Source organism: Chionomys nivalis, chromosome 17 (genome assembly GCF_950005125.1).
Source record: "Chionomys nivalis chromosome 17, mChiNiv1.1, whole genome shotgun sequence".
NCBI classification, from domain to species: domain Eukaryota; kingdom Metazoa; phylum Chordata; class Mammalia; order Rodentia; family Cricetidae; genus Chionomys; species Chionomys nivalis.
The window spans coordinates 42,197,073-42,212,343 of NC_080102.1; the positions used below are offsets into that span (position 1 = coordinate 42,197,073).

The following is a 15,271-nucleotide window of genomic DNA, read 5'->3' on the forward strand; positions in this document are numbered from 1 at the left end:
TCTCGGTCTCTCTGAAAAAAGAAATCAAACCATAACAACAACAACAACAAAAAGCATACGCACAACAAACATCGAGTCCGTTTTGTGTTGTCCAACTACTCCTGAGCTTGAGGCCTGCCCTGGAATGTAGTTGATTTTCTGTTGGAGAAAACTGATTTTCCCTTTCCCAGCAGGTATCAGTTGCAAACAGGTTCTTGAGTAGGGTTGGGACTTCACAGCCACTCCCCCTCTCAGTGCTGGGACTTTTTCTCGTTTGCCTCTGTACAGGTCTTGTATGCACTGTCACAGTCTCTGTGAATTCGTGTGTGCACCGGGCTGTTGTGTCTGCAGGACGCCGTTTCCTTGGAATCATCCACCGCCTCTGACTCACAATCTTTCTGCCTCCTCTTTTGCATAGATCCCTGAGTCTTGAGGGGAGGGAGTTGATAAATACATTCCATTTAGAGCTAGCGGCTCTAAGGTCTCTCACTGTGTATTGCAGGGAAGTATTTCAGTGGGAGAGCCTAGCTCCTTCTTAGTGTACTAGGAGAAAGCGAATGCTATGGGCAAATACAGAATAGAATCATGTGAAACAAAAAGCACAAGATGAAGATGGTGATAGTGAACCTCAAAGGGATGGTGATAGGACTGTGGGACAGAAAGGAACTGAACTCAATAGAACCGTGGGACAGAAAGGAACTGAACCCAGCAGAATAAGAGGAAGAAACTCTAGGCTCCCTCCAGAATTTATAAGTCAGTTTCTGACTCCCAGGATGGGCCTCATCACTCTTAGTTTGTGACATATCCCACAATAACCAATAGGCCCCACAAAAGGAGGGACTATTTGCTCTCAAAAAGTATTTACAGGAATTTTAGGCAGAGCATACAGAATGAAATGCTAGCTGGGTGGTGGTGGTACACACCTTTAATCCCTGCACAATCCCTTGGGAGGCAGAGGCACGGGGGAATCTCTGAGTTTAAGGCCAGCCTGGTCTAGAGAGTTCCAGGAGTTACACAGAGAAACCCTGTCTCCAAAACAAACAAACAAATGAAGTTCTACCCATGAGGTCATACAGTGATGCACTCTTAGACAGTGTAGCCTCGAGAACTGATTTCCTTTCCTTTCCTCCCACTCTCCTTCATCTTCCTCAGTGATTATGGATGAACTCCTGCCAGGTACCTGCCCAAGCCCTGGTAGGTATGAGCACTATGCAATCACTACCCTGAATGTGAGGCTAGCTGGGACGTCCCCTGAACTGGGCAGGTGGAACATGACAGTTGAGAATACGTGTCCTTCCTTCTCTCTGGGCCCCTACTTACTTTTCACAACCCAATTTAAGTACCTCTGTAGAAACTTCCTCAAGTCTCCCTGCATAGATTGACCGCTGTTGGGTAGATGGGTAGATGGAAGGATGACTGGGAGAGCGAGTGAGATAGATGGATTAGATAAATGGATGAGTGGGTCAGTGGGATATATGGATTATGGGTGGATGGATGATGGATGGATAGGTGGATGATGGATAGATGGATGGGTGGATGGATGATGATGGATGGGTAGGTCACTGTATGGATGGATGGATGGATGGATGGATGGATGGATGGATGGATGGATGGATGGATAGGTCACTGGATGGATCACCTGACTACTAGATAATTAGATGTATAGATGGATGATGGGTGACTGAAAAAATGGCAAGTGATAGGAAGCTATGAATAAAAAATTGGCACAAGAACCAGCTATTTATTTGGCATTTGTTGAGTGCCAGGCACTGGTGACCAGCCGGGTTATTTATGCCATGAAGCACTCTGTGGCCTGGTTTCAGTCAAGGTGAGAGCAAGAGAACAAAGGTCATACCTGAACTGGTGAGATGGAGGAAACCTGTTCTCTGAAAACAGTGATGCAGGAATGTGTGGCTGGGATGGAAAGGGAGGCAGCTGGGCCCTCCGAGGGGTCTGGTGGGAAAGACAGCTCTTGTCAGAGTGAGACTGTGGCTAGTTACTTCAGGTCAAAGGGGCAGAACACAGAAGATTCTGGATGAGCAGGAAGGGACACATTCCTTGTGCCTGCACCCACACAAGCTCTTTCTTAACCCAGGCACCATCACTGACTGCCCTTAGTCATCTTTCTTGTTACATGAAAAGATCCTGAGCCACTGCAGGCTCTGAAAGTGACTCATGTCAGTGATGAGATCTGGCACCGGTAAGGCCTCTAATCTGCCTTTTCCTGAGGCAGAATGTGTGTGTGTGTGGTGCTGGTGACTAACCTTCACACTTGCTGGGAAGTACTCTGCCACTGAGCTACATTTTCTGCAAACTTTATTCTGAGACAGGATCTTCCTAAGTTCCCAAGCTGGCCTTGAACTCACACTGTAGCTCAAGGAGGCCTTAAACATTGGAGCCTCCTTCTTTCCCTTCCCAAGTAACTGAGATTGCAGGCCCGTGCCCCCAGTTTGGTTGGTTTCTGACTTTGAAGATTGCTGGTTTCAGCTCTGTCTACAGAAAAGGAAACTGAGGCTCAGAGCAGTTAAGCAGCTCCTCTCATCCAGGTTGGCCACATTCAACCCCTGTGCCTCTCTTACCTTCTCTGGCCCAGACCCGCCCTCCACAACCACCGTTGCATTCTCTACATTCTTTGTAAAAATCGTATTTTATTTAGTGTATGTGTGTGCCCACACACATATGGATGCCCAGAAGACAGCTCTCAGGAGAGTCCGTTCACCCCTTTAACCAGGGGTTCCAGGTATCAAACTCAGGTTCATCAAGCTTGCATGGCAAGCGCTGTACCCACCTCGCCATCCGACCAACCCTCTCCACATTCTTATGTTGTCTGAACTGTGGACTCCGTGAAGAGTCCCGTGAGTATCCAGGAATGCTCACTCAAATAAGATAGATTGACATGCATGTCAACATGTAGATTAACGGCATGGTCAACATGTAAATATTATTGCCAACATGTAACTATACCATGATCCTTATCATTAAAGATTTTATTTAAGTTGGGCATGGTGGTAAATGCCTATAATCCCAAAAATGGGGTCCAGAAGATCAAGAGTTTGGGGTTGTCCTCTATGACATAGTTTGTTTGAGACCGTCCTGGATTACATGAGACTCTGTTGTAAACTCCACTCCCACAAAAAGATAAGATTTTATGGTGTTCATGTTATATGGCAAAATCTTATATGTCATTATAGTCAACAAACAATGTATCTGCATCTAAGTTATATTTTTAACAAGATATATAAATTACATAAAATATCAGTATTATGTAAGATATATACTTTTTAATTAAAAAAACTGTGTATATGCATAAGTCTGCATGTAGGTATGTGTATAGAAGTTCAGAAGAAGCTTTGGTTCCTCTGAAGCTGGAGCTGTAGGCTGTCATGAGCCACCCAGAGTGGGTGCTGGGAATTGAACTTGGGTCCTCTGTAAGATCAGTACGCACTATTAACCATTAAGCCATCTCTCTAGTCCCTATAAAAATGTATTTAAATACTGCTTAATAGTGACAAAGCAGGATCTGATCTGAGCTTGTGGATATTTACGTCCTGTAATGGGTCACTGGCTCACAGGCCTATTAGGTTACTCTTTGAGCAAGGTTCATCGGCTTGTCACACTCTTCTTTGAACAGCGGCTTCTTAGCCATGGGCAGAGTGATAAGGATACTCCTTCTCTCCAATGGCTAAAGTCACAGTGGCTGGGAGACATCCTGTTGGCCTGGGACCTACGGAAAGGAACAGTGTCATGCATGGATTCATGCTGCGAATATTGTATCTCTGCACTGTGATCCCATTCAACTGGCAGGCAGACCCAGCCCAGGGAACGAGGACAGGAGTGCTCTGGCAGTTGGTGCCCACTGGCAGGCAAAGGGTAACCATCAGCTTTTGAAAGGAGCCATATTTGTGTATAGGCCTTCAGAGGAGGAAGAGTGCAATGCTATGGCCATGGTGAAGATGAGAACAGGGTGCTGACCGCCTGGAGGTCTGTGCTGCCCTCTTGCCAAGCTAAAGCCATGTTTGCTTAGGGAGAAGTCTATAATTCCACCCTGGCCGCTGCAACAGAAGCCCAGAATGCCAAAGGGAGGGTGCTGTGTCCAGTGTCTCCTTCTGGGCATGAACTTGAGGGTCCCAATCAGGAGCTAGCCATAGTGACAGAAGCCATCATGACCCTCAGTTCTCCCCAGGCCTCTGCTGCCCACCGGACACGGATGGCTTGAGGCAGGTTGCCTCTTGCCCCGTTCTCAAGCCCACAGCAGTCTCATTTACAGAGATGGGCCTGAAATTAGCTGGTGGCCGTTTCTCCATACATGATTGTGATGCTACACGCTTTATGCTCACTTTGGAACTTTTAAATTGTGTGTGTGTGTGTGTGTGTGTGTGTGTGTGTGTGTGTGTGTGTGTAAACCAATCTGGAGGGAGAACCAGTGTTGGCAGATGATATGCTACGGTATCTGGACTATGTGCGGCATGAAGTCCAAGGACCTGTCATGTAGGAACTTGGAATTGCTCTTCCTGGAGTAGCGGGTTGAGGACCCTCCCCACTTTAACCTTCAGGTGTCCAGGGGCAAATTACTACTTTTCTTTTCTTCCCATCGGTCCCTCTTAAGATCTCAGAGGTAAGGAGAGAAGGGTATGTTGGGCCTCGACTCCATGCCAAGCCTTTTCTAGGGCCTTTGAAACCCTGTCAGACAAATGGCGGTAGAGCAGGAAAGCCAGGCTTCACTAGGACAGGAGAGCAGGTCCTGCCCCAGACCTGCTGATCCTCAAAGCCCAGACTCACTGCTTCCTTCCTGTTCCAAGCTGTGTGTGACAGAAATGAGGTAGTGAGCTCACGGTCACCTGTCCCCTGTGATGGGAAACAACCCAGAGTGACCAGGTGGAAGGGGATGGTTACCCTGGCGATTTAAGAATCTGCCTTGGGCTACCCCTCTAGTCTGGAAATTCCCAAGGGAACCCCTTTCCCAGATACTCATGTGTTGCTCTGTGCCTGCTGACATCCAACACCATGCCTTCTGCTCTCTCTCTAGGTGTCGTGCGCCAAGTGCGGCCCATCGTGGGCCCATTTTATGCCGTCCTGAGGCTGGAGATGAACTACGTGGTAGGGGGTGTGGTCTCCCACCGGAATGTCGTCAATGTGCATATCTTTGTCTCTGAGTACTGGTTCTGAAGGACTGGTTTGCAGCACAGCCAGGGGTGCACCCCTCCCCCTGGCCAGGTCCTCGCTGCCAGGGACTCCCAGGTGCCTGTCTATACCCCTCGGGCATCCTTTAATGTTTCATGTGGGTTTGTAGGACCACATGCATTGAGCTGAGCCACATCAGTAAATCCAGCTGATGTACTGTGGTGTTTAAGCATCAAGTTCAGTTGCTCAGCTGTGTGGTTGATTCCCTGCTTTTTTTAATGCAAAAGCTGAATCTTGTTCCCTTTCCCTGCCTGTGGGCTAGGCCTTGCGAAGGACCAAGGAGAATCTGAAAGCATCAGTCCATCTGAAAGTTAAAAGGTGGCCAGTACTCTCCGAGACTGCATGAGGATTGACATTTTGGTACTTTTTTTAAAAAAAGAAAAAGAAAAGAAATCAGGCTCTGTGTGTTTCAAGTTGATGGCTGCTGTAGAATGGCTCATAAAATAAATATACAATAAATTCTCCCCAGGAGCAGTTGACAGCATGCCTCGGGGCACTTAGGAGTTTTGTTCAGAGAAGGAGGATTCTTTGGTAAAGATGTGAGCTACAAGGTTTGTGTGTGGCCTGGTGTGTCCTTCGGGGTGGCTGGTGTGTCCCAGCTTGTTTATGGGGGTGGCTGGGGTGGCTTGGTGCATCCATGGGGGGGTGCTGGTGTGTTCCAGTGTGTCTGTGGGATGGTTGGTATGGCCCCATATATCCATGGGCATGGCTAGTGTGTACCAGTGTATCCGCAGGGCTGGCTGGTGTGTTCCAATGTATCATAGGGGTGGCCAGTGTATCCCAGTGTATCATAGGGGTGGCCGATGTATCCATAGGGGTGGCTAATGTGTCCTAATGTATCCATGGAGTAACTGATGTGTCCATAGGGCTGGCTGGTGTATTCCAGTGTGTCATAGGGGTGGCCAGTATATCCCAATGTATCTATGGGGGTGGCTGATGTGTCCCATTGTGTCTATGGGGATGGCTGCATTTTGTACCCTGCAGCCACCATTCCTCACAGGGGGGAAATAAGCTTTTGGATCTTCCTGACAGCCTGATACAGACTCCCCAGATGGGGCTTCTGCTAGCTCAGGGGTCTTCCAAGAGCTAGAGGACTGCAAATCTCCCCCAAGGCCATTTCAAAGCCTCTCCTGCCGCCAGAGCTCCACGTGAGACCAGATCCAGGCCAGCTGAATGTACCAGTGAATAAACACCTCTCAGCATCAGTGCTGGGCTGGGCGGGGCTTTGGCACCAGGCTCCTCCTTACTCTCTGATCTTGTCTCAGGAACTCACATTCAGTGCTTCTTGTCCTGGGCCCTGACCCTCACTTGAGACCTTGGCCAACCTCAGCGTTTATCTTCCTCAGAGGTGTCAGTGCAAAAGGTCTGGGCAACTGCACTTGATATTGCAGCTCCCAGGAACATGGACCCAGCCTCTGGGAACCCTCAGTGTTCCTGGGGTCATTTGCTGGGGTCACTGCTCTGTCCAAACCATGCCTGATCACCCTGACCCTGGTGGGGCTAGACAGTCCAGGGAGCATCATGTCAGGGATGCACAAAGGACATTTGGAGAGTCTCAGTGGGAAAGGGAGATTGGTGCTCAGTGCTTAAGAGCACTAACTGCTCTTGGGGAGAACTGAGTACAGTAGCCAGCACCCACATGAGGTGGCTCACACTGCCTGTAACTCCAGCCCCAGGGGATTTGATACTCTCTTCTAGCTTCTGTGGGCACTTGTATATGTATGTATACACACACACACACACACATACACACATGCACGCACATGCACAAGGAGGCAGGTTTTTCTTTAGGCTGCCAGCTCACAAAAAATGACGTGGAGAATTATTATTATTATTTAAATATGTATTTATCATGTGTACAATGTTCTGTCTTTGTGTATGTCTGCAGGCCAGAAGAGGGCACCAGACTTCATTACAGATGGTTGTGAGCCACCATGTGGTTGCCGGGAATTGAACTCAGGACCTTTAGAAGAGCAGGCAATGCTCTTAACCACTGAGCCATCTCTCCAGCCATTATTATTATTATTATTATTATTATTATTATTATTATTATTATTATTATAAAAGCTTGACCTTAGCTTAGGCTTGTCCCACTAGCTCTTATGACTTAAATGAACCCATTTATATTAATCTGTGTTCTACTATGTGGTGTTACCTTTTTCCTATCCTACACCACCTGTTTCCTCTCCATGCCTCAATGGAATCCCACCTTTCTTCTTCCCAGAGTTCTCTCTGCCTGGAAATCCCACCTATATCTCTTGCCTAGCTATTGACCATTCAGCTTTTTATTACACAAATCACAGCAATACATCTCCACACAGTATACAAAATATCCCACAACACACACACACACACACACTCATAGATTAAGTAATAAACATTCTTTTTCTTCCCCTCCCTCCCTCCCTCCCTCCCTCCCTCCCTCCCTCCCTCCCTCCCTCCCTCCTTCCTTCCTTCCTTCCTTCCTTCCTTCCTTTTGCTCAAAATGGAATCTCAAGAAGGAAGGACAAGACACAGGAGGTGTGTGAATCCTTGCAGATTACCTGTATCTGAGGACCAAATTTGCCCTTCTATGCTCAGCAAAGGGGATTCCTTGGAGCCCTCTCCGAATCACTGGCTCTTTCAGAGAAGGGAACTTGTCTCTGCTTCTTCCATCCATCTCTGTCTGTCTGTCTCTTTGAGCACTTGGTATGTATGTGTGATTGTGTGTGTATACATGTATGTGTGTGCACAAATGTGTACGTGTGCCTGAGGCCAAGGGACAAACTTGGGTCTCGTTCCTCAGGCACCGCCCACCTTGTTTTTTGAGAGGGGATCTCTCACCTGTCTGGGACTCACCACGTAGGCTCGACTGGCTGTCCAGAAAACCTCAGGGATCTGCCTGTACCCTCTAGTGTTAGGATTACAAACACCTCCTTTATGTTTACCTAGAATTGGGGCTTGAACCCAGTTCCTTATGCTTTCATGGCAAGCACTCTTCCCCTAGCTATCTCCCCACCCCACTTTCACGCAGTCCATAGCCATTAGTGTGGGAGCTGCTATTGGGGGACCAGTCAAGCCTCCTGATGTTGATTGATTTGCAGATAAGCATATGATCCAAGATATTAATCTCAGTCCCTGGGGCAGAAGAACAGTCAAAGGAGGGATGAGGGCTAGGAGCTGTCAGGTGGGAGAGCAGAATGGAAGGAAGGAAACAGAGTGCTGACCGTGCCCAACTCAGAGATGGCCACACTGGGCTGTGGTGGGGCTGGCAGGTGTCACTGCCATCTTCCTAGCCTGTTTCTGCATGGCCAAGGGGAGATGTTAATCCCCAAATGGCAGGGAGGAGTTTCAGAGGTCTGCACAGGAGACCTCTGCCAACTTGAAATCCTGTGCATATGCATGACCTTACTTTCCTTGGCTTCCGAAGTAAAGATGATGGAGACGGAGGGAAGCAACATGACTGACAACAGAGCCGCACTAACGAGCTCCAGGAGCCTGGTGACTTTGCAACCTTAGTCTCCATTTCTTAGTCACCCACGAGAGACATGGTGGACAGGTGTGTAAACTGCACATAACCCCAGCTATGCACATCTCTTACCACACCCTACGTGGAGCTTACGGTGTTCCCCTAAGTACATTATCTTAAAAAGACATTGTCAGGGTCCCCAACAACAGTGCACCCTTCTTAATTGCCTCCTTATATACCTGGGGAGATCCTCTACATGGAAAGCACTTTATAAGCACGAGAGAATGAACACACAGAGGCACTGGGTCGAATCTTTTGCTGATCTCGTAGCATGAACTGGAAGAGAAGGTTCCATAAAGGTGTGTCATAGTGCCTTAATCTAACAGAAAAGCTAGTTGCTTTGAAGGAAGCTGAGTTAGTCGCTCTTATAAAGCACATAAGAAAATCAGTTGGAAGATTTATCTAGGCTCACAGTTTCATAAGTTTCAACCTATGCCCCATTGGCGCCATTGCTTCTAGGTCTGTGATAAGGTAGAGCTTATGGCTGGGAACCAGGAAGTCAATAGAGGAAGAAGGATGGGAAGGGCCAGGAACAATATATTGCCCTTAAAAACATGTCCCCATGACCTAATTCCTCCACCTGAGACCCCACCTCCTGACATTCACACTACCTTCCAAAACATCATTAAGGCATGAATCCTTCAATGTATATGTCCTTTCTTTGATGAAGTCGCAGTCCTCATGATCCAGTCACCTCCCACAGGCCCCACCATGAAACCCTGCTGCACTGGGGACCAGGCCTTCAACATGGGAGCTTTGAGAGACATTCAGTAGGGAAATTCCAACAGAAAGGAACCTACCCAGCTGCTCTCAGGAGCTCTGTGGCATGAGTCAGAGACACGCTCGGGCCAGCCTGTATCCCTGAGAGTGTTGATACACACACAGGAACCAGGAAAGAGAAGCAGAGAGAAACCAGCCCTCCCATCCCGCCGCCACAACCCCAGTTGACAGAACCAAAGGTGGAGAACCTGCCTTTCCGAGGCCCAGCAAAGTTCTTGAGTCTGCTCTAGCAAATAAACATCTGAAATCAACTGTGTGATTTTTGTTTTGTTTTGTCTTTACTTTTTTAATACTTAATTTTCACATATGCATGCTGCAGGGCACTACCCTCAGAACTAATGAACTGCTGGCTTCATGAGTTCAGCTGTGCCTGCTTACCAAGAGGTCCTCACAGCTGGCCTTGTTGAATATTGGCATTCCCTCCTAGGAGAGGGAGCAGAGAGCCCTGGGACCCTCACCCGAGTATCCAGCGCCTCCTTCCAATCAGTTGTACGCAGCTATCAATTCAGCTCTAATTGGGTGTAGCCTTGGGGCTTTGGGAGGGGGTATAGTATATAGTCTGGGGAGGACTAGGGGAAGGAAGGAGGCTTCATCTATGCAGTTGTATGGGAGCCATCACCCATGCTAGGTGCAGACCTCCCAGTGTGGCTGCTGGAGGGTCACCCACACCCATGCTCTGTAAGTAAGTCTAGTAAACTCATTGGTTGAGTAAACTCAAAGGTAGAGGGACCTTTGGTTGGTCATTTGGGATCTTGGAAGGAGGGGATTAGTTGCTTTCTTAGTGCCCCTCTGAGAGAAAATTTCTGCAATGGTACAGTGCGCTGCAAGAATTTTACAGAACGCCAGACCATGTAGCACCTAGATTCTGCTCTTGAGGTGCTAGGGGTTTAGTTGCATTTCGAAAAGATAGCAACAGGATAGGACAGAGTGAGATAGCAAGGAATAACAATGTATCGGCCTAGGACTTTGCAGGCCTGAGTTCAAGTTCAGCCACTCTCAAGCTCTGTGGCCTGGGGCATGCGACACTCGGTTTTGGAGACTGGGCTTTCTGTGCAACAGCGTTGTGCAGACTTCACAGGGGGATGTGTGGCCGAAAGGAGATGATGACATAAAATGCTTAGCAACAAGACTGTTGCACCCAAGTCTTCAGTCAGCGCCACTGTCACTGTAGACGCATGGGACAGGATGATCTTTGTTCCATGAGGTGACACAGTTCTTGGCAGTTAATGGAGGCAAGGGAATGCCAAGAGGATTGTTGGCTGTCATAATCATCCACTTAGGTGTCTGTCCCCTGCTGGGCAAGGAGCACCATGGGCAGGGACTTGTTTTCCAGGAAGGATGGTTTCTAGGGAGGCTTGTTTTATTTATTTTATATTTATTCTTCTGTATATGTGTATGTATATACCACATGTATGGGTGCCCAAGGAGACCAGAAGAGGGTATCGGAGGCCCTGGAGCTGGAGTCACAGCTACCCGACATGGGACTGAACTTGGGTCCTCTGCATGAGCAGCGAGTGCTCTTAACTGCTGGGCCATCTCTCCAGCTCCCTAGGGAAGGCTTCTTACTGCTCACCGTTCAGATAGTCCAGTCTCGTGCACCTTGTTAGAAATTGTTTCTGAGTCTAACAAATCTACCATCCTCATCCTCTCCTCTCTCATAGCTTTAAGCCTCATTCAGAAATGGTTCATTTTAAGAACCAAAGACTCAGCCTGCACACCAAGCTCAAAGTACTGACTTCCAGTTATATACATATTTTACCCATCTACTCTTTGAAAGATGGACATTGCTCAGCAACTCAGGTGGACAATGGGTCTATTCCCTCTGGGCTTGATCTCGGACGTCCAAACCCAGAACCACCGTGTTCCCAGAAAAGCAACCCTCCGGATGACACCCTCTCCATGGCATCAGAACAGCCAGGCTGGTAGGGAAAGGTGGAGCCACTGGCCAAGGATGGTTATGTGACAGTGCCCTGCAGTAACAGGTTGGGCTTTGAAGCCCATCGAGGACATGCTGAGCCAAGCTCACCCCAAGGCTACTCTGGGACCCTAGCTGTGGCAGCCACCGGGAGTCTCAGAAGTGAGAGAGGACTGTTTTCCACTTGGCAAAGTAGAAGTGTCTTATCCCACCGCCCATCTCGGCCATCTGATGCTTGCTCTTCACAGCCTCATCTAGATAATTGCATAATTAATTGTGTGCAGGTGATTCACCCAGAGGAGGTGGTTACAGGGAGTGGGGGCACAGGCTTCCACGGCCCTGGAAAGGCGCCACACAGCCTCTATGCAGACCCCATCTTGAACGTGCCTGCCAGTGTGTTGGAGGACCTTAGCATACTCATGAGACCCTAGGGGGACAACCCTGCTGGAACCTAGTGGCCTTATCACCTTCTGCTTACACTGTGGGGGCTTAAGTCAGAGGCTGCTCCTCAAAATAGAAGCTCTACAGGGTGCTTGGGATGAGCTGACCCCTCAGCCCAAGGTTGGAAGGAGTCAATCTTCCCCGGGGGCTTTGGCAAGTCTATTTCCTGGATGCTTCTGGAAAACAATGCCCATGATTTTTACTTCCCCCTCTACTCCATGCCACATACCTCTTCATTGACCATAAAGCCACACATTGGCTCTGGGGGCCCAGGAAGCCAATCTTCAAAGGACTGGACCCCGGTGGACAAAATGTTGGAGTCAGAGAACTGGTCCCAGAACAGACTTGAGTCTTGGACTTTCTTCTCTTCCCATGCTTGCCTTCTGTTGCCTCACCAAGGCTCCAATCTGGTGTAACTGTGGTGCTGGGAGGGCTTTGGGCATGGAGGCAGTCAGCTCAGGGTCGCTGTCTGCTTAGCATCCATCTGCGGATGGCCAGCATCCATTTCCAATTCCCTGTTAACACTCTTCCTTTCTCTGCATCAAACTAGGGGACAATGCACAGGAGTATGGCAGTTTATGGCCTGTCACCTTGGGACCGCATCAGGACTGGGGAAGCTCTACTGCCAGGAAGCACAGACCTCCCCCACTGCTCCATCACCCAGCAACCCTCCCTGTGCACCCCCAGCCAGCTCTGGAGAGGGGTGGGGAGAGAGGGAGGTTAGGAGAAAAGTCAAGGCAGGTTACCCTAGAAGATACATGAGACATGGAAGTGGACCAAGGAAAGAGTCACCTGGAGGTGGAACCCAGGATCCTCTAACACCATCTAAATCTCAGCCAGTGACCTCTACGGGATCAAGTTCCTACATCCTAAATGAGAAGTCCAAGTGGTCATGGGAGCCAGATACAAGGTAGCATCCACAGACGACTCTCACGCGTGTTGTGCCGTGAGGCCCTTGCCAGCTGCACCAGGCCCTTACCCAGCTGTCTTACCTCAACTACTGCTCCTGTGTCGGGGGCAGAATAGATGGCTCAACATCTATTCTGAACTTCTTTGTGTAAAGTTACTTCATGCCAGAGCCAGATTACAGCAGGGCTATTTCTCGCCGAGTGGGGCACACACACACACACACACACACACACCATCCACGCTAAGCCAAGAGTTTGTTGCAAAGGAATCATCTCCATGTTATTTTTTTCCACATCACTTCTCCAAATTAGAGGAGCTGCTGCTTGAAACTGCTTCTGCTGAGCCTCCCCGGAGCTACTGGAACCTTCCAGAAGCCTTGCTTGGGACACTCCAGCACACTGTTCCCAGGTCCCAACAAAGGAAACTTAAGTGTTCCCTGAGGCGACAAGCTGGTGCCTGCCTGCATGGATGGGACTCAATGGGCTGTACTGGTATCTCTGCTGAGTAAGGAGAAGCCCTCAGCCTGGGATGTGGGGCTTCTGAGTCCTAGGTGCTTTCCATAGTTCAGACTTCTGCGCCACTCGGTTCTACAGAGGTTTTTCACTTAGGAGAATGCAAGGAAGTTTTGTTGTTGTTGTTTGGGTTTTTTTTTTTTTTTTTGACTATGTGCCATTCTGCCAACTGTCTGTCTGTTGCTCATTGTCCCGCAGTGGCAGAGGACTCTGGGTAGTCTGTGCAGCTGGAGTATGGCCTGGGTGGGAGGTTGAGTGACTTAGGGAAGGGTTCTTCAATGCTCCGGTTTAGCCATGGAGGAGTGGGGATAGGAAGGGAGCCAAGCCTCAGCTTCTCCCTAGCTGAGACCTGAACTGCAGGCTCCCATGGGCGACAGAGTCACTTTTAGCAGGAGCTGGACAGGAAGACACCGCATGCCAGACAAGGGCAAGCTGTTGGGACAAACTCCAGTGCTTGGTGTACGCCACTGGGAAGGAAGACACTGCACACCGAACCAGGGCAGCTGTCTGGGAAAACTCCAGCGCTTGGTGTACACCACTGCAGCAACACAACACTTTCAGATCAAGATCAATCTTGCCACTTAGTCAAGGGCAATGACGAGCCCCCGAAACCCAGAGATGCCTCTAGAGCAGGGCCCTTCCTACGCAGAGGCCCTCGGTTCCTGCCTGCAAATAGTGTTCCCCTCAATCTCAGGAATAGTCGTGGGGCATTTATTAGTTCAAATCCCTGAGCATACAGATGGTCAGAAATAATAATAGCACATACACACACACACACACACACACGCAAAGCCTAGGCAGGGACAAAGACCAGGACTGACCTCATATTGCTTTGGCCGGTGCAGTAAATCCCCCTAACCTGGGAGGTTACAGTTAATACTGCCAAGGAGGCAGTTAGCATTGTCACTAAGAAAGAGCCCTCTCCTTACTTCTCCCTGGCAGATCAGCCCCCCAGTCTGGACTCCAGCACTTCTTTGCACCCCTCTCTCATCCTCCCAACGGGTGTTCTTCACCCATGTCGGTTTTCTAATCTGCAAAATGGGCCTGATAATTACTACCCTGGAAGTTGTTTGTGTGAACAAGGTAAGGCTGGGCATGTCGGGCACGGCACGGCACCTGTGCCCAGGGTGGGCTCGGAAAATAGCTGCTCTGGTGTTCTCCTTTCTTCCCTTGGGACCTGCTTTTGAGGTTCCCAGGAGATGCCACTGCACATCCCCATTCCCATTTTTTAACTTTTAGGGGACTAGAGAGATATCTCAGGAGTTGAGTAGGCTTGCTGGTCCTTTATAAGGCTGAAATCATATGGACCACAATTCAGACCCTGCACCTAGTCTGCATAAGAAGTTAAGTGTTTGGAACATACCTGTAACTCCAAAAGGACAGAGACAAGATCTCTAGGGTTTGGTGACTTGTAATCTACTGAAGAAAACACAAGCCCCAGGTCCGGCGAGAGACTTTGCCTCAAAGCAATAATGGAGAGTGATGGATGAGGACACCTGGCACCCTTTTCTGACCTCCACAGGCACCTGTACACACTGTGCATGTATACCATACACACAGAGACACACACACCAATAAACAAATACGTTTTATACCCTTGTGTTTTCTCGTGTCTCCTATGTAGCTCAGATATGGAGGAGCCCCAGATGGACAGAGAGAAGAAAGCACAATGACCACTCTTAGGAACTTAATCAGAAGGGATTTCTGAAGAATGGTGACTTCCTCCGGCCCAAGGGAAGCCACATCTGTCTACTTCAAAACCGAAGATCTGTTTTCTGGCCTTTTCTGCTTTGTTTTGAGACAGTCGCACTAGGGAGGCTGCTGGCTTTGAACTTGTGACGGTGCTCCTGATGCTGGGGTGTCAGGCACCCACTTGTTTTCACTGCTTTTACTTCTGTCATTTGGCCAGTTATGCACCAAACTGTTTAAGATACAACTATTTTTGATTTCACATGAGAAATAAATAGAGCTGGGCAGCGGTGGCGCACACCTTTACTCCCAGCAGAGGGAGGCCGAGGCAGATCTGTGAGTTCAAGGCCAGCCAGG

General features: G+C 49.0%; 1 protein-coding gene across 1 annotated transcript in view; it reads left to right on the forward strand.

The window, feature by feature from the left end:
* Fbln1 (fibulin 1) overlaps nucleotides 1–5,648 on the forward strand; it is a 77,377-nt gene extending 71,729 nt beyond the window's left edge. Inside the window, exon 17 of the mRNA XM_057791752.1 lies at nucleotides 5,006–5,648. Coding sequence (XP_057647735.1) covers nucleotides 5,006–5,145 — 140 coding nt within the window. The 3' untranslated portion in view covers nucleotides 5,146–5,648. The remainder of the gene's footprint in view (nucleotides 1–5,005) is intronic.
* The last annotated feature ends 9,623 nt before the right edge of the window (nucleotides 5,649–15,271 follow it).